Raw genomic sequence first — 26,851 nt, forward strand, 5'->3', positions numbered from 1 at the left:
CTGGTTAACAATTTCCCTTATAACACTTCTATTTTGGTGTCCACTCTCTCCAACATCTTGAACAACTCCCAATATCTTAATGAGAACCTCACAGTAACATAGAGGGTTGAACAGAACCTTTCGGTTATTTTGTTCTCATCCTTTGTACAAGTGCAGTACCCAATCTGTGGCAGACACTTTTTTCTATTCTTCATTGCCCTAAGGTCCGCGGATCTGTTACAATAGAATCTTCAGTGCGGTGTTCCTCCAGGGTCAGGAACAGGCTTATCTTTTAGGTACAGATATTCCAAATGAGGTATATTATATATCCTCCATTTTCTCCTCCACTTTGTAGTGTGGAGAAGCCTTCTGATAAAAAATGGCATTGGTTAAAGACCAGATAACCAATATGTTAAATTTTGGTGAGTTTATGTATTGATGGTCATGTGACCACCTAGCAAATCTTAATTTATAAGGGGGGGGGTCACATTCAGAGGCTTGCTGAGTAAAAGGGGTCACCAATACAAACGTTTGAGAACCACGGTCCTAAGCATAGCTCACCTTACCTGATCAAATGAAGTTTTGGAATAGCCTTCCACGGGAAGTAGTGGGGGCAAAAGATCTATCTAGCTTTAAGATTAAACTCGATAAGTTTATGGAGGAGATGGTATGATAACATGGTTTTGATAATTAAATATTCACGGTAAATAGGCCTAATGGCCTGTGATGGGATGTTAGATGGGGTGGGAGTTACCCAGGAAAGAATTTTCTGTAGTATCTGGCTGGTGAATCTTGCCCATATGCTCAGGGTTTAGCTGATTGCCATATTTGGGGTAGGGAAGGAATTTTCCTCCAGGGCAGATTGGAAGAGGCCCTGGGGGTTTTTTGCCTTCCTCTGTAGCATGGGGCACGGGTCACTTGCTGGAGGATTCTCTGCTCCTTGAAGTCTTTAAACCACAATTTGAGGACTTCAATAGCTCAGACATAGGTGAGAGGTTTTTCGCAGGAGTGGGTGGGTGAAATTCTGTGGCCTGCATTGTGCAGGAGGTCAGACTAGATGATGATAATGGTCCCTGCTGACCTTAGTATCTATGAATCTATGATCACTCTCATTACAGTGTGTATGGTAACACCCATTGTTTCATGTTCTCTGTGATATAAAATCTCCCCACTGTATATTCCACTGCATGCATCCGATGAAGTGAGCTGTAGCTCACGAAAGCTTATGCTCAAATAAATTTGTTTGTCTCTAAGGTGCCACAAGTACTCCTTTTCTTTTTGTGAATACAGACTAACAGCGCTGCTACTATGAAACCTGTCCTAAGCATAGTTTCACAATACTCTGTACTCTGCCTATAAGTCTATCCTCCACGTCTTTAGGTTTGTTTGTTTGCTGTTAATATATATTTTTATTATTTGATTCCCTAACTCTGATTCAGACAGCAGGCCTTCCCCCCCAAAAAAGGAAGAATTCCCTCTTGTGTGTGTGTATGTGCAGGCATGCCCAGAGGAGTCCGCACAAGTCTCTGGCTTGGTTCTTTTTGCATGGATCTGCCACACTGAACTCTGTGAAGGTGAGCAGGGAAAACACCACTAAGTTTAATTAATTACCCTTTGAGAATTTATCTCCATAATCCTGCTTCAGATGGGGGAGAGAAACTGGGCTCAGAGACTGCTCCAAAAATATTTCAAGTGGCTAGCAATCTCCCTGTTTTCAAAGAGGCTGGGACTTATTGTGTCCTCTCCCCAGCACAGGCCCTTTTTGGGTCTCTCAGGAAGGTACAGGCCTGAGGTTCAAAGATGGGCTTTCACAGAAGATCTACCCCTCTCTACTGCATGGGAAGCAGATTTGCCATATGGTTGTGTGTTTTCCCTGGAGGTGGCAGCCTGGGAATCCCAGGACGCCTGTTACAGGGGTGAGGTGGCAGCTGGAAGAGAGAGATAGCTCCAAAGACATCTTGCTGCAGTCTGTGATGTTGGCAGAGTCTGTGCTTGGTCCAGTGCCCTCCATATAGAGCCTGTGGGGAGATAGAGGTGGGGGAGGAGGTGACTGACCTTCACAGTTGGGAGCATGGTTGCTGGTGAGGATTATTGGGATTTATGTTTAATCTACCATTTGGCACACTGCCCCTCTGAAGTCATTCCCATCCTGGAGATAGGGGTGGAGGAGCTGCTTGCCCCTGGAGCCGGCTATTCCAATCCTGCTCAGCTTCTTTCCTGCCTGGGGAAGGGTGGACTGAGGTAACCCTGCCCAGTTTGGGCTGTGAGGAGGAAACTGTGTTCTGCCCATAGCCAAGCTCCGGCAAAAAACAGTAGGTAAGAGGGTGAAGCAGACTGCAAAGACCTCTCCCTTTGCCTCTGACTTTTCTCAGCCTAACTCACTCCCTGAGGCCTGCAGGAGCACTAACCGCTGCAAATGCCTCCAAAGGGGAAGCACAGTTGAGGGGGCAATCTCCCAACATGGCAAATGAAGTCCTGTGACAGGGATGGGAATTAGACAGACACATTTTTCAACCGATCTGCTAGTCAGAATTTTGAAATAAGGTCTGGAATTTTCCACAGAAAAGCTTCATAGCAGGGAGCTGAGCCACTGGCCACTATGGAGGCAGATAAAGCTAGAGGGAATTTCAGAGAGTGGGGCATTCTGCTGCTGCCCATGACTAACAGGTCTGTTTCTGCACCCAGGATGCAAGCAGTTGAAGTATCCGTTCTAACAGATCTTTGGACCTTGAAGAACGGAGCTTCAGATGGTGAAATCTGCAGCTACTAGGGCTGAATACTTGCACTAATCTTGTTTTATATTTATCCAATAGCAATATAGCCTCAGGCTTACACCTGCATACTCATATTAATTATAAAGTGCCTCTTTAGACACACGTGGCATTGCATCATATTTATATAATCTAACTGAAATTTATTTCCCCTTGTTTGGAATTTCTGAAAACATCTCATGAAGTCCAATTTGGAAAAAAACTAATGGTAAGAACTTTCCCCTCATTCTGCTTCCTGACTGCAGCATAGAATACCTGCTGAGTGTAGATCAAGGATATCTCATCTTTGCTGATTTCTAAGTGTACATTAAAACATATTTAATTGTCAATAATTTTAAGCTTATATAAACCTTTTTATGTCTTCATCTTGAAGTCTCAGATTGACTTACTGTGAAGTGTTTTTCGATAGATCTTGCAGTAAAAGTAGCTATATAGATTTGGTATGATATAAACGGAAATAGTAATGAACAGTAGCTATATAATCCAATGTTGGGCTATTGGTCTCCTTATCAAAGGTGATGCTAGTTTTATGTAGATTCACACACTAAGGGAGACAGCTTTCCAAATGAGTCACTGTGCAGTCATTTATCAGTGGGATAGCCGTGTTAGTGTGTGTCTACAAAAACAACAAGGAGTCCAGTGGCACCTTAAAGACTAACAGATTTATTTGGGAATAAGCTTTTGTGGGTAAAAAACCCGCTTCTTCAAATGCATGGAGTGAAAATTACAGATGCAGGCATAAATATAAACAACTCTTACTACTACCATAAGTAAAATGTGTTTACATGCTACTTGTTTTACCTGTAAATTACAGTGTAATTTTGACTTGTTAATGGGCCTTTGTAAAAAGCTCAATTTGTCCTTCAGACCAACAGAAGTTGCATCCATATGTCTGAAGGGAGAACAGAGTCTTCAGACACTCCCCACTGTCGGTATTCCCTGCGTTTTACACAATAAAGGTGCTAGGTTTGTTAAATTTTTAAGGTAGCTACTTACAGACGGCTACTTATAAAAATAATGGATCTAGGTAAAATGCTTTGCCGTTCTCATATATATTGTGATTCAGTATTAAACATTCATTTAGTACCTTTAATATATTCAGTTGAAGAGTATATTTAGTAAGTGTTTTATTCTCTCATTTCCAAAGACATTTTCTAACAAATATAATGAACTTGATTTGAACTCCCTGTGTAAATGTAGCCAGAATCGGCACGTATGTTCTATCAGAACAACATTATTGGGCATATATATTCTGAATAGCAACAGCCTCATTCACAGCCTACCCAGAGCAAATTCTTCTTTTAGAAACAGAAATAATCTGCATGAGGCTTAGGAGGTTGTGTTGCATAATCATAATCACCGGGTCAGGAAATGTCCATTCAAACATGTGGACCACCGTCACAGACCCCCGCATCTCACCATGGAACACTCTCCTGAGGCATCTGTCACAGAGGACCTATGGAATGGCTTTTCTGCATTTTTTTTTGTTTTGTTTTTATGGGGAAGAGCCAAAAGTCAGGGCAAAAGACACAATTTAGGGCTTGTTTACACTTGAAATGCTACAGCATTTCTGTGCCATTGTAGCACTTCAGTGTAGACACTGACGGGAGGGGTGTAGTCTATGCTGACGAGAGAGGTTCTACCATCGCAGCAGGTAATCCACATCCCCAAGGGGCGGTAGCTAGGTCAAAGGAAGCATTCTTCAGTTGACCGAGCACTATCTACTCCAGGGGTTAGGTCAGCTTAAAACTATATCGCTGAAGGGTGTGGCTTTTTCACACCCCTGAGTGATGTAGCTGGGTTGACCTAACATTTTAGTATGGATCAAACTTTAGTTTTCTCGCTGATAGCAGTTTTCTAATATGCACTGCGTTCACATGGGAGACAGAAATTACTTTATTGCAAGAAGTCTGAAAACAACTAAATAGCTACATTAGAAAAAGATGCTTTTAGAATGGATTCAAGTGTAATTGGCTGGTCTTCTCTCTCCATCTCATGGCTTTCCCTTCTGTAAACCATGAAAATCCTTTAGGATATCCTTCGCACTTACCCTTCTCTTTGGTACTCCTCATCCAAATTTGACAAGAGCTGGGACCCTGCCACAGAGAGATCAAGCGCAGCAAGGGGTAAATCTCGATAAGTGAAGTTAACAAGTTGTACAGGAGCTAAGCTTTTGGTCTCCTCTTCTACTTGTTGTGAAATAATCTCAACTTCTGAAATTCCACCTTCTATTGAAGGCCTAAAAATGATGAATAAGCAAATGGAAAAAAATATAATCAGTAAGGAACGGGAAATTTCCACAAGTAGCAGGACTAAAATTTTCCATAATGAAGGAAAAAGGCTTGATTACTGGTATTTATGTGTCACTTTTGATAATACATGTGTAGAAATGTTATATGGGGCCAAAATCTATCCTCATCTGTGAAAGGTCGCTCCCACTGAGGTTAATAGGATCCTCACATGCACACAAGGGCAAAATTGGATTTAGATTGCAGGGTTGAAGCCTTTTCATGCACATAAAATATAAACATAAATATTCAACAGACACACAAAGAAACAAACTCTGAACTATGTAGCAAAGTATACTTGCAAACTAGAAAAGAGAGTCAATGAAAAGAAGGCATGTAGTTACATGAACTAAACCCTCTCCTTTTTATAGTGAGATCAGTGAACAATGGTCAAGCATTTTACTGACCAGTGTACAAATCACTCTAAGGCAGTGATTCTCACACTTATTTGATTGGGCTCCCCTTCTTGGTGACTGTAGTTGTTTACGCCCCCTTCTCAAGTACATATACCAACACACAGTTCTGACGGCAGAGCAGAGAGCAGAGGCTGCTGGCCGGGCACCCAGCAGCACAGAAGTAAGGGTGGCAATGAGAAAAGTAATATTCGTCAGTATCACTTTTCGCAGCAGACTTAGTGCCCCATTGCTACCCTTACTTCTGCACTGCTGCTGCTATCCTGGGGCTGACAGACAGAGCCCCGCTGCATTGATGTGAGAGATTGAGGCGTTAGAGGGGTGGCGGGAAGGAGAACCCGAGCCTGGGCTGCCTCCTGGTGAGGGATTGAGGGGGTGGAGGGAGGAAAGCCCAAGTGGTGGTGCTCCAGCTGTTAGCCCCGGGGACAGAGCTCTGGCTGTCCTATTTATCTCCGCCTCCTGGGTGTGCATGGCCTTTCTGCATGAGCCAGAGCCAGTCAGGTCTGACAGCCAGAGCTCTTTTTTTTTTTCTTTTCTTTCAAAGAAGCACACCGTTTGTCCCTCCCTTGACACATTCCCGTGCTTTCATTGGGAGGCCTTCCCCAGGGTTTGAGAACCACTGCTCTAAGGTAATACATCCATTCTATTGCCCTTCATTGACCTCTGGTCAATATTTAGAAAAGTTCTGAATGGTGCCACCTCTTGCCCTACTCAACCAGAGAAAGGGTTGCTAATGCTCTAGGACTTCTGAGGAGAGTTACAGAGTAAGAACAGGAATAAAATTATAAGAGGATCCAAGATAAATTCTTCCCATCCATATATGTATAGAACATAATTTAAAAACTGGTTATGTATTCTCTATCCTTCTTAATGTTAATGAGAGCTCCATGTACACATACAAGGGTAAAATCCAACCATGTATGTGTGTCTATATCACTTAAAATAAGATACCACTTACTTAGAGAAAAAATAAGTTATTGCCCAGTACTTAATATATAGTGTATGTGATGGACAACTCTGTGTAGAGGGTTTGCCTGTCAAATCCCAGCAGGGACAGATTCTTTGCAGATTCCAGTGAATGCCTCCCTTTCCATTTGACTCACATTGTGTTGTAACCATAAACCTCTTTAGCGTTAATCCGGGAGAGCTTGTTAACTTCTGAAGAAATGCCAGGCTATTTCATTCAAGTTTTCGACAGATAGGTGCGACGGTTGGGAAGGTATTTTTCTTTCTTAGTGATGCAGTTAAAAAGTGTCTTACACCCAACTTTCCTTTCTTATTTGACTGCAAAAGTTGCAATGATTTTTTTTTAAAAGAGCTTATTAAAATCCTCCAGTTATTCAACCAACCTGAATAAGACTTCATCTTTCTCACAAAAACTGAGTAATTTAGAAGACCTCTTGCCTAAATCGTGTCTTGTAAGAATTTGGAACCTGGAACATAAGACGTGGATGAAGAAGGATAAAAGTCTAAATTGAAGAGGTGGGAAAAGGCAGTATTGCTCAGAGTCTGAACATTAGAATTAGAAGGGAGTAGAACCACTGCACAGATTACCTGGGAAGGTCCCTTTAACAATGTGAAGACACTATTATGACTGAAGTAAAAGGCTCGCAATGACCTATGATTGTTTCACACAGTCATAGAAATGAGTGCAAAAGATCCTTTGGGTCATCTAGCCATTGTCCCTTTATTTAGTTCTTTGTCCAGTCTAATTTTACATGTCTCCTCAAGGAATGGCTTACCACTTCCACTGAAAATTATTTCACTGACTAAAAAGATCTAATTAGCAGGAGATTTTTTTCTGGTATTTGGCTAGACATTTCTCTTCTCTGATTTAATGCTTTTGTACCACATACTAGCTGAAGATGCTGGCTTTTAGTTTGGAAGTGGACCACAGTCTGACTACCAGTATTACAGAACAAACTGTGAAAAGAGTTAGAGAAGCCCTTTCAGCTTCTCACTGTATGTTTTTTTTTTTTAACCTTTTAGACTCTTAAGTAGATTAAATGAGAGCTAGATAATGAAGTGACCGTGAAAAAGCAAATGAAACAGCGCTGACTAATAATCTTAACACAGGCTTGTTGGGAGGAAAACAAAAATTTAGATAGACCTGAAAATAATTTTATATATTAGTTCTTGGTCATTCAGTATTAACAATACTTCAGAATCATGCTCAAATAAATTGGTTAGTCTCTAAGGTGCCACAAGTACTCCTTTTCTTTTTGCATATTCACTTTGTTGTTGTTGCACTAATTCCGGGTCCGCAGACAACTGAGCAAATCCTGCATCTCTTATCCGAAACTTAAAATTCTCTTCCCAGCAATACTGATGCAACCTCCTTGGGATCAAGAGAATTTGGCACAGAGGATTTTGCATGAATGGGATTTGACTCATTGAATGGAAAAGAATTTGTAACTTTCTCATATGGTACTTACTGGGGATTGGTCATGTTGAAAGATGCAAATAAATCAGCAGTTGTTCCAGTAATTAACTAACTTCAGCTCCTCTGCAGACAATTTTCAGCATTTCAAGGCAAGGTTTCTACAAGAGGTAAAACTTATTATCAAGAACTCAGTTGCAGTTAGCGTAACATTCATTTCCATATAATTCAGTTTGTACAGCAGTTTTCCACAAATGCCACAAACCCCACCCCCCACTTTTTTTGGTGATGCTTCTGTTCTGGGTTAAGATTGCCTCATCATAGAACTTTGCAAATTTATTGTAGCTTTCCACCCCCCACCCCACCCTTACGTTTAAATAACATTACAGGCTTGGCTTTAAACAATCAGAAAATTTAGAGTGATGGGCAAGGTCTTAGGGGCAGATTTTCAAAAGAGGCAAAGAGATTTAGGAGCACAAGTCCTCACAAAGTCTAGGGAGCTTATTCTCTACATACTATACAGACTTGTACATATTAGAGTGTTAGTTAAGGTGAAAGGATTTAGGAGCACAAGTCCGAATGACTTCTGTGGGACTTGTGCTGCTAAATCTCTTAGCATCTTTAGGAAAGCTCTCCTTGGTCTTAACTCACACTCTCATGTATAATGATCTGTCTAGTATCTAGAGAATGTTTTTACCTATCAAGCCCATTAACCTGTTTGGCATAACGGGCAATCTTTGTTCAAGGCCAAACGTATGCCTGTGCATTTGTGCTGTATCACAGGACTGAGGTGCAACACCAAAACTGTAGTGGACAAGCTCGCTAGAATGAAGCCATTGGCAGCAGCTGATGTGCCTTGCTGTCACAAGCACTAATATTCAACCCTACATTGTAAAAAACAATGTAAAAGTCCAAAATACAAATCTAAACAAAACAAGCTTCTGCCCTTTTAAATTAAGTATTTCGGAAACTGTAGTGATAAAAAATAAAAATGAATCTGAGTAATATAATGAGAGACTTTTAAAAGCTGTTTCCAGGGTTATATAGTGCATGTAATTAGCCATAATGAAGTTAAGGAGACTGTTGGTAAAAGACAAAAATGTACTCTTATTAATTAGGAGAACATTATAATGAGTGCCATACAAATGTATGAAGTTAGGGTATAACTGACATTCACATCGAAAAATTGCCATTATTGTACTAAAATGTCTCCTGAGTTGTAAACATTACTTAAACCAATTACAAGTTGCAACATTCAGATCATTTAGGTATCCTATACTTCTTTTTCCAAAAATGCATAAAATAAAACAAAAATTCATAGGATATTATAAAGATGTTTAATATATTGACTGTATGGCCCTCAGCAATCCCTTAATATCAAATAATTAACCTAAAATTGCTAGTATAACGACTACACAATAATTACTAGAATAGCAATTTCCAAAGCATTATTTCATATACTGTATGCCTGTAACACAATAAAAGCCAATTAATTTATTCTTAGATTGCCTATATGCATGGGTATTCAGAAGGCTAGGGTCTAAATCTTAATCACTTTACTCATGCAGGTAGACCAACTGAAATTAATAGAAATATTCATCTGAATAGAACAAGCATGATTTGGCCTTAAAATAATAAATAATTGTATAGATTAACATATATACCATACTGATCTAAAAACTTGCAATTAAAAAATCTGATTAAAACCAGAATTGCATATGTACTTAGATAAACTCATTCTGATGCACTGCAGGCTGATCCAACACTCATTTGAAGTCAATGGGAGCCTTTCCATTGGCTTCAGTAGACCTTGGCTTAGGCCCTAGCTATAAGTTTGTGCATTATGCTCCTAAAGCAGCAAAGCACTTACTTAAGTTTCATTGACTTTAATGAGATTTAAACATATGCTTGAGTGATTTGCTGAACTGGGCCTACAGTGGCTAAAGGTAGAGACTATTGTAGATAAGGCTACAAAACACTTCTCAAGATGAGCTTTGTATTAAGAAGCTCATAGCTCCCTAAAGCTTCTACCTTTTGGGCTGAAATTTTCGAATGTGATATATTTTTAAAGGAAAGTTTGATCAAAACCCCATCAACTGTTTTTGAGTGATGGGAAGATAAAAGAAAGGAGATTTGACTACAGACCACCAAATCAGGAAGAGGAGGTGGATGAGGCATTTCTAGAACAAATATCCAAAACACAAGATCTGGTAGTAATGGGGGACTTTCACTACCCAGACATCTTTTGGAAAAATGATATAGCAAAACAAAAAATTTCGAATAAGTTCCTGGAATATATTGGGGACAACATTTTATTCCAGAAAATGGAGGAATTAACCAGGGGAACAGCCATTTTAGATTTGATTTTGACCAACAGGGAGGAATTGGTAGCAAATCTGAAAGTGGAAGACAATTTGGGTAAAAGTGATCATGAAATGATAGACATCATGATTCTAAGAAAAGGAAGGAGTGAGAGCAAAAGAATAAGGATAATGGATTTAAAAAACAGACTAACAAACACAGAGAACTGGTAGGTAAACTCCCATGGGAAGACAATCTAAGGGGAGAAGGAGTTCAGGAGAGCTAACAGTCTCTAAAGGAGACAATATTAACCGCACAACTGCAAACTATCCCGAAGCAAAGTAAAGATAAGAAGAATAGTAAGAGGACAGTATGGCTCCATCACAAGCTCTCTAATGACCTGAAAATCAAAAAGGAATCCTACAAAAAGTGGAAACAAAGACAAACTGATAAGGAGGCATACAAAAGAATAGCCCAAGCATGTAGGAACAAAATCAGAAAGTCCAAGGCACACAATGAATTATACCTAGTGTGACGATGGCAGACAAGGTGCCAGCTCATGCCAGAGTCCCATGCACTTGTGTATTCGTATAGATCAAAGTGTTTGTTAAATGTATAAGAGTGTATTTGGCGTTTGAACTTCATGAAAACTAGTGGAATGTTACTTGCATTGTAGTATCTTGTTATAATGCAGTAGAATTTTCATGGAATATTAAGGTTGGAAGAGTCCTCAGGAGGTCATCTAGTCCAATCCCCTGCTCAAAGTAGGACCAATCCCCAACTAAATCATCCCAGCCAAGGCTTTGCCAAGTCGGGCCTTAAAAACCTCGAAGGATGGAGATTCCACCACCTCCCTAGGTAACCCATTCCAGTGCTTCACCACCCTCCTAGTGAAATAGTGTTTCCTAATGTCCAACCTAGACTGCCCCCACTGCAACTTAAGACCATTGCTTCTTGTTCTGTCATCTGCCACTACTGAGAATAGCTAGCTCCATCCTCTTTGGAACCCTCCTTCAGGTAATTGAAGGCTGCTATCAAATCCCTGCCTCACTCTTCTGTTCTGAAGACTAAATAACCCCAGTTCCCTCAGCCTCTCCTCGTAAGTCATGTGCCCCAGCCCCCTAATTATTTTTGTTGCCCTCTGCTGGACTCTCTCCAATTTGTCCACATCCCTTCTGAAGTGGGGGGACCAAAACTGGACACAATACCCCTGGTGCCAAACAGAGGGGAATAATCACTTCCCTCGATCTGCTGACAATGCTCCTACTAATACAGCCCAATATGCCGTTGGCCTTCTTGGCAACGAGGCACACTGCTGACTCATATCCAGCTTCTCATCCACTGTAATCCCCAGGTCCTTTTCTGCAGAACTGCTGCTTAGCCAGTTGGTCCCCAGCCTGTAGCGGTGCATGGGATTCTTCCTTCCTAAGTGCAGGACTCTGCACTTGTCCTTGTTGAACCTCATCAGATTTCTTTTGGCCCAATCCTCCGATTTGTGTAGGTCACTCTGGACCCTATCCCTACCCTCCAGCATATCTACCTCTCCTCCACATCTTAGTGTCATCTGCGAACTTGCTGAGGGTGCAATTAATCCCATCATCCAGATCATTGATAAAGATGTTGAACAAAACCGGCCCCAGGACCAACCCTTGGGGCACTCTGCTTGATACCGGCCGCCAACTAGACATCGAGCCGTTGATCACTACCCATTGAGCCCGACAATCTAGCCAGCTTTCTATCCACCTTATAGTCCATTCATCCAATGCATACTTTTTTTAACTTGCTGGCAAGAGTACTGTGGGGGACCGTATCAAAAGCTTCGCTAAAGTCAAGATATATCACATCCACTGCTTTCCCAATATCCACAGAGCCAGTTATTTCATCACAGAAGGCAATCAGGTTGGTCAGGCATGACTTGCCCTTGGTGAATCCATGTTTCCTGTTCCTGATCACCTTCCTCTCCTCCAAGTGCTTCAAAATGGATTCCTTGAGGACCTGCTCCATAATTTTGTCAAGGACTGAAGTGAGGCTGACCGGTCTGTAGTTCCCCAGTTTCTCTTTCTTCCCCTTTTTAAATGTGGGCACTATATTTGCCTTTTTCCAATCATCTGGAACCTCCCCTGATAGCCACGAATTTTCAAAGATAATGGCCAATGGCTCTGCAATCACATCAGCCAACTCCCTCAGCACCCTTGGATGCATTAGATCTGGAACCATGGACTTGTGCACGTCCAGCTTTTCTAAATAGTCCTTAACCTGTTCTTTCACCACTGAGGGCTGCTCACCTCCACCCCATACTGTGTTGCCCAGTGCAGCAGTCTGGGACCTGACCTTGTCTGTGAAGACCGAGGCAAAAAAAGCATCGAGTACTTCAGCTTTTTCCATATCATTTGTCACTACTTTGCCTCCCCCATTCAGTAAGGGTCCCACAATTTGCCTGACCTTCTTGTTGCTAACATACCTGTAGAAACCCTTCTTGTTACCCTTCACATCCTTTGGTAGCTGCAACTCCAATTGTGCCTTAGCCTTCCTGATTACACCCCTGCATGCTCTAGGAATATTTTTATACTCCTCCCTAGTCATCTGTCCAAATTTCCACTTCTTGTAAGCTTCCTTTGCATCTGGTACACTTTCCTGTAAAAGTCCAAACAGTCCAGATATCCAGGATCTTTCCTTGAATCCATACTTACAGCTTCTTCTCACAGAAAACAAACTGACAGGATCTCTACCTATGTGGGTTTTTCCTTTGATGATGGAAAGTGAGGAATACATTATGAGTCTTTGACTTCCGATCAGCACACACAATGACCACTTGCTTTGAAATTAGCACTTTTCTTCATTTGCATTCCACAAGGCTTCTTTCTCATTTGATGGGTTATTTAGTTACAGAGATATACACAATGAGAGTGTTGGGGACAACTTCCTGGTACAAGTGCTGGAGCAACCGACTATGGGCTGTGCTCCTCTTGACCTACTGCTTACAAACAGGGAAGAATTAGTAGGGGAAGTAGAAGTGGGTGGCAACCTAGGCAGCAGTGACCATGAGATGGTTGAATTCAGGATCCTCACAAAAGGAAGAAAGGAGAATAGCAAAATATGGACCCTGGACCTCCAAAAAGCAGACTTAGACTCACTTAGGGAACTGAAGGGCAGGATCCCCTGGGAAGCTAATATGAGGAGGCAAGGAGTCCAGGAGAACTGGCTGTATTTTAAAGAAGCCTTATTGAGGGCGCAGGAACAAACCATCCCGAAGTGCAGAAAGTATAACAAATATGGCAGGTGACCAGGTTGGCTTCCTTCTACATAGCAGCATGGGCCTATTATGCTTTTGCTGCTGTGCCAAGCTTCCAGTCTGTTTACAGGTATAGGGTGAAAAATAATATGCTTGTGGGGCTGTCTTGTCACCATCCCTAGCATGTACAACAATTTCTTCCACAAATCAGGTCTGTCCCACATCTTTAAAGGGTTAACCACTAGTATTAACTCCTTTGTCTTGACCCATAGATGAAATAGTAAAAGACACAAGATTAACAGCAAATCTACAGTGGACAGATTTTGTTCACACAATTTAGCTTGTTTAGTGTCTACCGCATTTTCCCAGTTCTTTGTGCCCCCTGGTAGGCACTCTGATGCAGACTCCTCTGCCTCTTTGGAGAAGGCTTTCAATTCAGGCATGGGTTTGGGGCTTTGGCAAGGAAAAGGTGTACTGCAATCATGCCTGCCCTCGGCCCCTCCCTCTGGAATTTCTCTGGGCTGGACTTCACTCCCTTGTGAAGTTTCACCCATGCAGAGATTTTTCCCCTCCTGTCTTGGAGAGACAGCTTTATCTCTTACACGCATACCAAGAACAACATCTTTCATTGGGGTGCTTTGGATTGGTAAGACCCCTTTGGACACCCCACTTTCTGTTCCCAAAAGGTCAGCTGGATGGACTTCCCCCTCCCGGAGATCTGACCCCCAGTTTTCTCTTAAAACCTGATCCACAGGAGAGGGGTCTGGCATTTTAAATGCAGACTTTTCACCCTCCTCCTGGGAAAGATCTTCCCTACAAAAGGTGGGTGGACTTTCTGCCCCCCCCCCTTCTGTCTGGGGTTCCCCCTCTGGGCTCCCCTCTGGGCCAGACATCCCAGTGTCCCCCAAAAGGGAAGGTGACCCTGGTCCAGCTGTGGGCTCACAGCTACCAGCTATGACAGACCCTTCACTGGCCAGCAAAATTCCCCCCTTTTCACTCAGGTTGGGCTTGCTTCTAGCTACACAGTCCTTGGGGTCTGTTCCCACCGCAGCGGTCACCAGGACCCCAAATTCCACCTTCAGGACACATGTCTCTGTGCACCCCAAGGCAGGCCCTGCCCCCTGCTGACCTGCAACTTCCTGGCAGTCAGCGGCTGGGGTGGCCCCCCTGTAACAAGGTGATACATTCCCTTCTCCCGGGGAAATGATTGCGAGACAGGACCTGACTCCGTCCAGCCCCTCCCTCTGGAACTTGCCTTGAGCCCCGGGGCTACAGGAACTGGCCACAATCATCCCTGCCCCCAAAGCTGCATTCTTTACTGCTACAGAGGAATCTAAGAGACACCCTCTTATTCCCCCAGCAGCCCATGTGACTTCACCACCCAACCCCCACCCTGCCACCGCCACCGGGGCTTCTAGCACAAAATTCTTTCTCACTGCTAACCAACCCTGGGACAGATTCTGCCACATTAAAGAAATCATTCCCTAGTAGAAATGGTACAAAATTGTGTGCCACCGTTGCAAAAGTCAGTTCAGCCTGCAAATACTTAGTTTGCATGTGTCACTTTAGTTAAAGGTGCAAGGACTTTGTAACCTCCCACCAGTTCTACTTCTGCCATTTTACCTGGCTACAAATCCTTCTCCTGGATCAGGTCCCTCCTGACCACAGAAATCTCAGCACATGTGTCCCTCAATCCAAGAAGCACTTCACCATTGATTTTAACAGCATACATATGCTCATTGCTTGGTTGTGTGGAAGCAAGCTTTACAAATCCTGTGTGGAAAGAGGCCGCAGCGTGGCTTGGAGAAGTAGCAGCTTCATGTGTTACTTGATGCCTGCTTCCACTCAGCAAGGGACACTTATTCCTCAGGTGCCCAGTGGACTTACAATGATAGCACCTCTTGGACACCTCTGCTTGTACAGAAAATTTGGGACAAGTAACAGGGGAATGGGGAGGTGAATGCCCAGCCTCCTTCTTCCCAGGGGTAAAATGGTGGTTCTGCTTTCCCTCAACCCTGTACCCCTCTGCCAGTGGTTTATGTCTATCATGTATAGACTCCCTGACATCATAGGTTCAAATCTCAGTAGGGTTGATTTAGCCCTTCATTCTTCTGGGGTAGATGAATTAAATTCTATACAGTTCACTGTGTGTCCTTCTCAGATAAGATCTTAAAATTTCCTGTCTGCTCTGCCTGGATATTATATATGCTATGGTTCTAGAGTAGGAGTTTGCGCTGGTGCTGTTACCCAGAACTCTTCCCTGTTTGAGTTACTTTGTTAACCTTTATGGATTGCTTTACATATTATTGGCCATACAATGCACTAACTGCCTGTTGCCTGCCAACCAAGAGGTGGTTGAATTTCAGGGGGACTATATGTATGCGCTACAGTTTGGAAAGCACTTTGGGATGAAAGGTGATACATAAGAGTAAAAAGTGTGCAAGAATGTGTGTGTATATTGCGCACACAGATAGTAATCACAAAAATTCAAGAGTAATCTTAAAACTCTGTACCCTGGTACTTTTTCGTTACAAACAGGATATTTTATTACACAGCCTTACCACATATATGCAAATACAACAAGCTATGTGTGCGCTGTAGAACTAAGAAGAGGGAGGGAGAGAGAGAGAAGAAAGGACGAGGGGAGGGGAAGGTGCAGTTGAAACATTTTGGACCAAACTCTGTGCTCACTTGTGCTCTGTGCAGCTGAACTGAGGTCACTGTATATCGAGAGCACGCAGTCCAGGTTATTTAGTTTTATATATTTAGTAACATTCCTTTAAAAGTACATACAATACAGTTCTAGATTCTTGTACAAAAGAATACAAACAGGAAATGAAAATCTAAACCAGAACTATTTACCTGACCAAAGCAACAAAATTTAACCTCCACCACCCCATCCTCATATTCCTCCACACACCACCTTGGCAAAACCTTGGTGGGGGGGGAATGGAGAACCCTGGAAGCATGCTCTGAAAGCGAATAAATTCAGCAATATTAAATGAAGAGCTGGAGTGAATGCCAGGGTTGCTAAGGGTTGTTTTACAGGATTTTCCCGTTTTTCAACTTCTCGGTGACTTTGAAGCATTTACACAAATAGAACATACATTGGAAATATTTTTTTACATTAGGCTCTAATCTCAATCTGTGAATGAAAATTATACCTATTCTAAAGTTAAATAGGAAGTGATGGAAACATCAAAATTCTTGCTATGCCTGTTAGTCAATCATAAGTTAAGTCATGGAGCTATCTAGAAACCTAGAGGGAAAGAGAAATGGATGGAGTCATCAAAGGAGAGGAGGGAGTGGTTAATCAATCACCTAATAGTACAGCTCTAGGATCTTTTAAAAAAGGAAGAAATAGAGTGGCTCCATGTACCTCTGGGTATGAACCACAGATGTGTCAAAAAACTTCATGATCAACAGCATGGAAGGTAGATGAGAGCTTTAAAAAAAAGGAAAAATATAAGATCAGCATGGATGTGACCTTCATTCACTGTCAGGAAAAGATCATTAACCAGCACTATTAGTGCAATTTATGCACCTTACTGAAACCTGAAACACTATTGCATCGAATCAAGAAACCCTGAGAATTCTGGAGGCTGTCTGATTTACCCTGTTGTAATCTTCTCAATCGGCCCAAATAAAGGTTCAAAACAGGTCCATAGCTGGAAACATTTTCCACATCAAGTGATGCCTCAAAAATGTTTCTTAGAGGCTGCTCTTCTGAAGGGAGGCACTAAGAATCTTCCCCGACAGAGAACACAACACTTCCTTGCTGGCATTCCTCAGTCAGGAAAAACTTGGGTCCAGTTTATAAACTACAGCCTACAGCTCTGTCACCACTTCAGTGAGCAACAATGACCTCAATTCAAGTGGAGTAGACTTAGAATTTAGTCCCTCAAGACACGGCTTTGCCTCAACAGAGGCTCAGTAACTGATCTAAGTAATTTCCTTCAACAACATAAACTCCTCACAACTGGAAAAGATTCCACTTTATAACCGTGAGACTATAACTAGGATTTGGCAGGGCCACTGCCCCAAACAGTTCTGCACTTTAGGGCTTTGTAGATGCTGTGGTGGCGGAGAGAGTTTTCACCAACTCCTGTACAGATATGGCTTAAAATTTAAAATGAATATCTCCTCTTACAATTGGTTAGGCTTGACACATGACTCTCACCATCAGGGCTCTAGTAAATATATTTCTCATTCTAAATGAATGCTTTTTGAACGTTTGAAGGAAACCATGCAGTTGGTTTTCAGTGTAAGAAGATGCTTTCTGTACTTACTACATTTAAAAAAAAAAAGGGCTGCATTCAGAGAAGTCAATTTTTAGAACCCCAAACATGGCATGTAGGTAGTCCAACAAGATGAACACTTGTTTTGAAAAAACCAAAACAAAACTGCTGTTTAGAAAAAAATGTGTGAATATTAAAATATCACATATCAGGCATCAACAGTAAATGAATGTTGTTATCATTTTGGAAACAGGCTGGCGTACATCAAATGTTTACATTGCAGATTCCTAATCCTTCTGACAGCTCTAACGTAAGGAATTCCAGAGGAGTTTGCAGGGGAACAAGAGGGATTTCAGAAGGTTTCATATTAAAAAGAAAGGGAAAGCAAGGGTGGCTTTTGCAATCATGAAGACTTTACTGGTCAACAAGTGTATATGCGGTACTATATTACAAAGAAAAGTATATATTAAAAAAAAGATGTTTAGGTTGGAAAATCAAGCTCTCAAACATTGGGAAATGCCCGATTTGCAGCTGCTCATGCAGCCTTAATTCTACCCCTTTGTGGATCATCCTGTGCCAAGAATGAACCAGAATGCTGTGGAAAAATAGTATGTGATCATGTAATTAAAGACTATCTCATAATCCATATCCACAGGTTATTTATATGTAATTTCCCAGTTTTTAAAATGAAAAAATAAATTCTATTATGTACAACTGTAACAATCCCTTCATTATGTATCATTATCAAGGTTTGAACACTGAACCTTCAGCACTGCAGCACAGCGTGAGGTACAGGACCTAACATTAGCTAACAGCAGGAGAAGGTTATCATCTGCAGTAGGGAAATAGGATTCTGGTTCCATGTGCAGGGTTCGGAGGGAGCCTAGTCCAGCCCTTTCCCACTCCTTGGGAGCTGGAGTGCTTCTGTCCCATGTTGTGTTTCCAAAGGGGAGGAATGGGCTGGGGCTATGTACACTTAGTCCAGGACACTTATGGAGGGAGCCCAGCCTGGGTCTTTTCCCAGAAACCCAGAAATTGGGGGAGCACCTGCTCAATTTGGTGCCCCCTCAGAGAGGGAGGGATGGGGATTGGATTCTGGGGCAACATGCCAGGTATAATGTTGTGGTGAAGGTTGGAGGGAGCTCGATATGGCTCGCCACTCCCTACTGCTGCTCCAGCAGCAACCCAGGATTCTCAATGCAGTGCATGCCACTGCACTTCTGGGACCTTCATGGCACATAAACCCAGAATCTTTCAAATGTTTATGTTCAGTTATTATTTTGTCATGCTTCCAAAATTTTCCTGAAAAAACACAAACCAGAGCAGGGAAAATCATGATTTTTAACCATCCGTAACTTGGCTAAAGCTGAACAGAATTTCATGCGACAAAGAAAAGGCACTTCTCTAACCTGAGGGTTTTCTCTCTGCTGAATTTTAAAGGCCTGCTACAAATAGTAGAGGTGTTAGAAAAAGTAAAGCCTAAGAAGAATTTTTTATAATGGAAACTGTTAGGCAACCTAAATATCAAGGTCACTACTAGCTCTCTCAGTAATAAGCTTATTAATCAGGGCAAGCATTGGGATCTACTGGAGCTGTTACTCAGGGACAGCATCCTCTTATTGTCACATCATCCCTCAAATTTCCAAACTGTCACCTGAGGTGTAGTTTATTTTGCTTCAGTAAATAACAGAAAATTTGCAATGATATGCTTAAAAAGTTGGTTTTACTCATCTTTCTAAAGGTTAGCAGGTTTGGGCTGGTTTTAATAGCAGAATGGGTGACCATCTGAGGCCATGTCTACTCTACGAAAGTACTCCTATTTTACAGAAGTCGATTTTTGGGAACAGATTGTATAAAGTCAAGTGCATACTAAGCACATTAATTCAGTGGTGTGCGTTCACAGTACTGTGGCAAGCGTCGACATTCCGAGCGGTCCACTGTGGGTAGCTATCCCGCAGTTCCCGCTGCCCATTGGAATTCTGAGCTGAGCTCCCAATGCCTGATGGGGCCAAAAATTTGTTGTGGGTGGTTATGGGTAAATGTCATCAACCCTCCCTCCCTCTGTGAAAGAAACACCAGACAATCATTTTGCGCCCTTTTCCCTGGATTGCCCGAGCAGATGCCATAGCACGGCAAGCATGGAGCCAGTTCAGCTCACCGCAGCAGTTATGACCATTGTAAACACCTGGCGAATTATTGTGCAGCGCGGTGATGAGGACATGAACATGGATTTCTCTTAAACTGCGGTCCCCAGGAATTTGGAGATCATGGTGTTACTGGGGCAGGCTCATGACGTGGAACGCCTATTCTGGGCCCGGGAAACAAGCACAGAGTGGTGGGACTGCATCGCGTTGCAGGTTTGGGATGATTCCCAGTGGCTCCGAAACTTTTGCATGCGTAAGAGCACTTTCATGGAACTTTGTGACTTGCTTTCCTCTGCCCTGAAGTGCAAGAATACCAAGATGAGAGCAGCCCTCACAGTTCACAAGTGAGTGGCAATAGCCCTGTGGAAGCTTGCAAGGCCGGACAGCTACCAGTCAGTTGGTAATCAATTTGGAGTGGGCAAATCTACTGTGGGGGTTGCGGTGATGCAAGTAGCCAACACAATCATTGAGCTGCTGCTATCAAAGGCAGTGACTCTGGGAAATGTGCAGGTCATACTAGATGGCTTTGCTGCAATGGGATTCCCTAATTGTGGTGGGGCTATAAACGGAACGCATATCCTTATCTTGGGACCGGACCACTAGGGCAGCCAGTACATAAACCACAAGGGGTACTCTTCAATGGTGCTGCAAGCACTGGTGGATCACAAGAGACGTTTCACCAATATCAACATGGGATGACTGGGAAAGGTTCATGACGCTCGTATCTTCAGGAACTCTGATCTGTTTAAACAACTGCAGGAAGGGATTTAATTCCCAGACCTGAAAATAACTCTTGGGGATGTTGAAATGCCTATAGTTATCCTTGGGGACCCAGCTTACCCCTTAATGCCCTGGCTCATGAAGCCGTATACAGGGACCCTGGACAGTAGTAAGGAGCTGTTCAACTATAGGCTGAGCAAGTGCAGAATGATGGTAGTGTGCATTTGGACATTTAAAGGGTCGCTGGCGCAGTTTACTGACTCACTCAGACTTCAGCGAGACCAATATTTCCATTCTTATTGCTGCTTGCTGTGTGCTCCACAATCTCTGTGAGAGTAAGGGGGAGATGTTTATGGCGGGGTGGAAAGTTGAGGCAAATCGCCTGGCAGCTGAATACATGCAGCCAGACACCAGGGTGGTTAGAAGAGCACAGCAGGAAGTGCTGCGCATCAGAGAAGCTTTGAAAACCAGTTTCACGACTGGCCAGGGTACTGCGTGACGCTTCTGTTTGTTTCTCTTTGATGAAAACCCACCCCCTTGGTTGCCTCTAAATTCCCTGTAAGCCACCCGCCCTCCCCCCTTCGATCACAGCTTGCTTGCAAAGGAAATAGTCACTATCGTTTAAAAATCATGTGTTCTTTATTAATTGATTATAAAAATAGGGAGATAACTCACAAGGTAGCCTGGGTGGGGTGTGGGAGGAGGGAAGGAAAAGGCCACTTTAAAAATTCTTGAATGACAGCCTTCTGTTGCTTGGGCTGTCCACTGGGGTGGAGTGGTTGGGTGCCCGGAGCCTCCCCCGCCGCGTTCTTGGGCATCTGGGTGAGGAGGCTATGGAACTTGGGGAGGAGGGATGGCGGTTAAACAGGGGGTGCAGCGGCAGTCTGTGATCCTGCTGCTGTTCATGAACCTCCACCAGATGCCGGAGCATGCCTGTTTGATCCCGCAGCAGCCCCAGCATTGCCTCATGCCTCCTCTGATCTTCCTGCCGCCACCTCTCCTCACGTTCATCAGCCACTTTCCTGTACTCTGCTATTGTGTCCCTCCACACATTCTGCTGAGCTCTGTCAGTGCCGGATGACTGCATGAGCTCAGAGAACATTTCATCGCACGTGCATTTTTTTTCGCCGCCTTATCTGAGATAGCCTTTGGGACGGAGGAGGGAGGCTTGAAACATTTGCAGCTGCTGGAGGAAAAAAAGGGAGTGAAGTATTTAAAAAGATACATTTTACAGAACAATGGCTATACTCTTTCACGATGAACAACACTATTCACATTACATAGCACATGTGATTTTGGTACAAGGTAACAGTTTGCATCTTCTATTGAGTGCCTGCGGCTTTGGTGTTAGAGATCACACACGCAGTGCCGGGCAACAGAATTTGGCTTGCAGTCGGCCATGGTAAGCCGTAGTCTTTTGGCTTCTGCAGCCTTCAGAACAGCAGCGCCCTGCACTCCCATACCAAGCAAAACACGTTGAGTTGGCCATTTAGTGCTGAGGTTTTCCTGTTAACGTGCAGCAGCAGAAACCAAACTAACCCCCCTCTCCCCCATCCAATTCTCTGGGATGATTGCTTTACCCCTCACCCCACTGTGTGACTGGTATCAGGGAAGATCCTTGCTAGCCAAACGTGAACAGCTCAGCACCAAGGCTCCTCTTTTCCCCCCTCTCCCTCACCACGTGGCTAGCTGCGGGGAGGATTTATTTTCAGCCACAGACAAACAGCCCAGCAGGCATGGCCACCTCTGAATGTCCCCTTAATTAAATTCCCCTATTTCAACCAGGTTACCATGAACGATATCACTCTCCTGAGAATAACACAGAGAGATCAAGAACGGATGTTGCTTGAATGCCAGCAAACACCGGGACCATACGCTGCCAGGCTTTGTCATGCAATGATACCAGATTACTTGCTACTAGCATGGCGTGGTAAAGTGTCCTACCATGGAGGACGGAATAAGGCTGCTCTCCCCAGAAACCTTTTGCAAAGGCTTTTAGAGTACCTCTAGGAGAGCTTCATGGAGATGTCCCTGAAGGATTTCCACTCCATCCCCAGACACATTAACAGACTTTTCCAGTAGCTGTACTGGCCATGAATGCATCCCATGTCCTCAGGGCTACTTAATCATTAAAAAACGTTTGCTTTTATAATATGTATTATATTTAAAAAGGTAAACTCACCAGAGGTCCCTTCTCCAGCTTGGTTAGGTTGGGAGGGTATTTCAGTTAGGGTGATAAAAAGATCCTGGCTGTCGGGGAGAACGGTGTACTGTGTGCTCTCCTCAAGCTCGTCCTCCTCCTCCCAGTCCGCAAAACCCTCAGGCATGGATGAGAGTACCCCATCATTGGAGTCCATGGACCGGGGTGGGGTAGTGGTGGCGGCCCCCCTTAGAATTGCATGCAGCTCAGTGTAGAAGCAGCATGTCTGGGGCTCTGTCCCGGAGCATCCGTTTGATTTCTCTGGCCCGCTGCTCCTGCCGGGGAGTGCAGGCAGTGTGGCTGTGAGTTCCTGCTGCTCTGAGCGGCATGGTAAGGGGGTGGGGAGTGGGGTGGATTGGATAAGGGGCAGGAGGTTCCGTGGGGCAGTCAGAGACAGGGAACAGGGGGTGGTTGGATGGGGCGGAGGTTCGGGGTGGTAGTGGTCAGGGGTCAGAGAGCAGGGGGGGTTTGATAGGGGGTGGGACTTCCGGGGGGCCTGTCAGGGAGTGAGGGGATGGATATGTATCGGGGCAGTCAGGGGACAGGGAGCAGGTGGGTGGATAGGTTGGGGATTCTGAGGGGGGCAGACAGGGGGTGGGAAGTGGGAGGGGCAGATAGGGAGCGGGGACCAGGCTGTTTGGGGACGCATAGCCTTCCCTACCCAGCCCTCCTACAGTTTTGCAACCCCAATGTGGCCCTCGGGCCAAAAAGTTTGCCCACCCCTGCCTTAGCTCATTCCCTGGTGATCCAGGGAATTCAAATTACTAAGAAAAGTCACTAGCTGGCAACCATGTCTTGCGATCTCGGCAGCTCTCACAAGTTAATCAAGGTAAGCCTAGTCAGTGTTTGGAGGGGGTACTAAGGTAAAGAGGATTTCATAGAAAAGCCATGTTTTGTTATGCTAGACTGCTCCTATTTTTTCTCACACAGAAGTTTTACCTACAGTTCTGGGTTGCTTAACTTCTCTGCTTAACTTTTTAAGTATTCTCATACTTATTTTTTAGAAACAGTTAACTGTACATCTGAGGTGAAAATCCTGGTCTCATTGAAGTCCACAGCAAAGATCTCATTGATTTCAATGGAGCCAGGATTTTATTCATGTTTTCTAAGGTTAATGAAATGTTGAGGTTGCTTTTTGTGTTCTTTTTATTCCAAGGGACACTTCAGTCCTGTTGGAACCTTGTGCACTCCCACTTCCATCAATTAAAATCCCTCACTCCTGTAAACCCAAGTCATATGCACCATCCTCCTGGACCGGAACTCCTTTGGAGACCATCAGTATTGCTCGTTAATTTTCCAGAGCAGTAAATCTCAAACAACGAGCAATACTCTGTTCCCACATGGAAGGCTCAGAGCATTACCATTAGGATAGAAAATAAATGCATAAAACCCAAAAATAAACACACACTATTTTGCACTTATATAGTTCCCTGCGTCTGAATACATTTTAACAAAGCCCATCCATGAGAGGCAATTAAATAAAATATTCATATTACACACAGGAAACGAGACAAAGGCTGACTTTTGCTCAGTGTCATACACTGAGGATGGAGCACAGCTATGAATATACCCAAATATCCGCATACCAAGTCCACTCTTCTAAATGTTGGACTACACTCTCTCCTCCCATGCAGAGCTGTATTGTTAAACATATTTGGAAATTTATAAAAACAAAAGTTAAAAAATTGCACTGGTAGACTGAATACTGAAGTGTGTTCCAACACTGTGTGCAGCACAATTTTTGAATTATGACGAGGCTTTCAAATTCTTCTCTTTATAAACTGGTACAAGGAAGTCAAATTAAATATCTAGAAGTGAAGGTTTTACATTAAAAAACACTACACTACAACAGAAACTTGCTGCTATTGAAAAATAGCTAGGTTCCGTCATCTTTCATAAATGCTATGGGCACCTTTCCAGCAAGGATACATTTAATTTGAATGAATTTGTAGTTTTACTGTATATCTTAATGGCAACTGCATAATGGCACATGGTCAGCCTATTAATATGAAATACACTGATCTTCTCCCAAATCCAAAATAACTCCCTGTAGTTTTAGTTTTTAGTGACAAATAGCCTGGTGGCTTAGTTTGTAAATTCACAGACAATTACTGTATTTCATTGTGGTGCACATATTGCATATTGTTAATCAAAATCTTGTCTCCTGCCTCAGAAGGTGAAGCAGCCCACACTATCTATATGGCCTAATGTGCAATAATATACATGGCGGTAAAATTCCTTCCTGACTCTTGGAGATCACTTTACATCTCTACCCCAGCTGAGTTCTGAAAGATTATGTCAGGAAGGAAATGCACATACAAAGCACATCTTTGAAGTCTAGTTTCCTTCCCTGCTCACTGTTAGTCAGTTGGGTGTCAATACCTAATACTTGTACTTGGGAATGAGACTTAGGATCTTTTTGGGTGGAGGAATGGAGAAAGGAACTAGTTTTGAGACCCAGCTCTTGCCCCCTTCCTTCTCCCAGAGCAGTTCCACAGAGGTTGCTATATAACTTTAGGGTACTGCAGGAGAGAGGAGGAGCAGCAAGACGCACAAACAGGCTATATAAAAAGCCACTTGTGATGGGAAGGGGCAGCAGGGAGCACATTTGCATGAGCTCACCACCCCACATAATGGCTCAGAACCTTGCTCCAGGGGCCAGGGAGAAGAACCGCCACCCTCTTCACCAACCATAGTAAGGGTATGGTGACCCGGTGCAAAGCTGAACTATGCAGATGTAAAGGGCTAATATCCACAGTTACCTTTAGTCTAAGCACAAGTATGGTCTGAGATATGGCTCTGTGAAGAATATTTCCTCTTACAATATGTCTGCTGCACAAAATTTTAATTTGTCTTCCATTCCTCTCTTATAGCGGACAATTAAAGTAGATATTTTGGAGTTTAATTAGGTAATTACACTTTTTTTAAAATCACTTTAGTTGCTAATCATTAAGTTTCTGTATCTGAATTGTATTTTGGAGACGAGAGGCTCTAATTTTTCTCTGCAATGGAACTGAAATATTAAAATAATTATTGATTTTCTATGTAACTGGAACGTCAGCAGTACATTTCACTAATTGATGTGTAATGGGTTTTCAGAACTTATTTGACTGGAGTTAACTGATTCATTAGTTATTTTAGGTAGAATATAAAAGAGGATTACTGAAGCACCGGAAAGCAATAGTTTAAGAAAGCACAGAAAATAAAGGGTACTTTTTTCTTTTCTTTTTCCTGCAAGGTGGAGTAAAGCTTTCAAAATGTATTATTTATATCTTGAGAGAGACAAGGTAAGAGAGGTAATATCTTTTTTTGGACCAATAAAAGATATTTCCTCACCTACCTTGTCACTCTTAGATCCTGGGATCAACAAGGATACATCAACAATGCAAATAACTATGGATAATTTATTTCTTCACATTTATGTTTAAAATACCTACCCCTAGTTTTAGAAGTTTTGTACAAAACTCCATACACACAGGGAGGACACAAATCCTTAACTGAAAGAATAAAAAAAAGTCCAGTCCACCAACTTCATCCCATCAGATCACCTATGCAACTAAAACAACCATCCCTGTCCAACCATTAGATCCTTCAAACCCCACCCACTCCAAATACCACAAAAATATATAGGCAAATTCAGAGGATGACAGACGAGGGGAAGGATGTACCAGAAAATAATAACAATATCACCATGTATTTCTTAAATAGTGCTTTTCATCAGTAGATCTCAGAATGCATCACACTCTTTAATGTTTTTATCTTCACAACACCCCTGTTAGGTATTATTATCCCCATTTTACAGATGGGGCACTAGGAACATACAGACTAAGTGACTTGCCCAAGGTCACATGGGAAGTTTGTGGCAGAGAAGAGAATTGAACCCAGGTCTCCTAAATCCTAGGTTAGTGCCCTAACCATTGGCTCATCCTACCTTTCAATAACCTACCACCAGCTGTCCTTCTTTTAAACAAGGGGATTAGTTTGGGCTCTTCCACTGGTTGCATTTGTGGTAGTGTCACATACGAGGAAATCTGATGTAAACAGATTCTATTCAGGATGTTGTATGATTGATATATGACCATTTATCTCATTACTATTCCCACTATTTGACAATTGCAACAAAACTCGTACAAAGTATGTCACGTAAGTTGCCAATGGAAAAATTATGATTCACTAAAGATGATT

At 42.9% G+C, this 26,851-nt stretch overlaps 1 protein-coding gene across 5 annotated transcripts in view; it reads right to left on the reverse strand.

The window, feature by feature from the left end:
• TMEM266 (transmembrane protein 266) overlaps positions 1 to 26,851 on the reverse strand; it is a 189,051-nt gene that overhangs the window by 70,773 nt on the left and 91,427 nt on the right. For 4 of the 5 annotated variants that reach the window (XM_073303518.1, XM_073303517.1, XM_073303520.1 and 1 more), the window contains 2 exons: positions 7,887 to 7,992; positions 4,801 to 4,989 (listed from right to left, as the gene is read on the reverse strand). In XM_073303518.1, coding sequence (XP_073159619.1) covers positions 4,801 to 4,989; positions 7,887 to 7,900 — 203 coding nt within the window. In that variant the 5' untranslated portion in view covers positions 7,901 to 7,992. Of the gene's footprint in view, positions 1 to 4,800; positions 4,990 to 7,886; positions 7,993 to 14,493; positions 14,515 to 26,851 lie in introns of those variants that run through there. The other variant, XM_073303522.1, reaches the window with a different exon arrangement.

The sequence above is a fragment of the Lepidochelys kempii genome, chromosome 10 (genome assembly GCF_965140265.1).
Source record: "Lepidochelys kempii isolate rLepKem1 chromosome 10, rLepKem1.hap2, whole genome shotgun sequence".
In the NCBI taxonomy this organism is placed as follows: Eukaryota; Metazoa; Chordata; order Testudines; family Cheloniidae; genus Lepidochelys; species Lepidochelys kempii.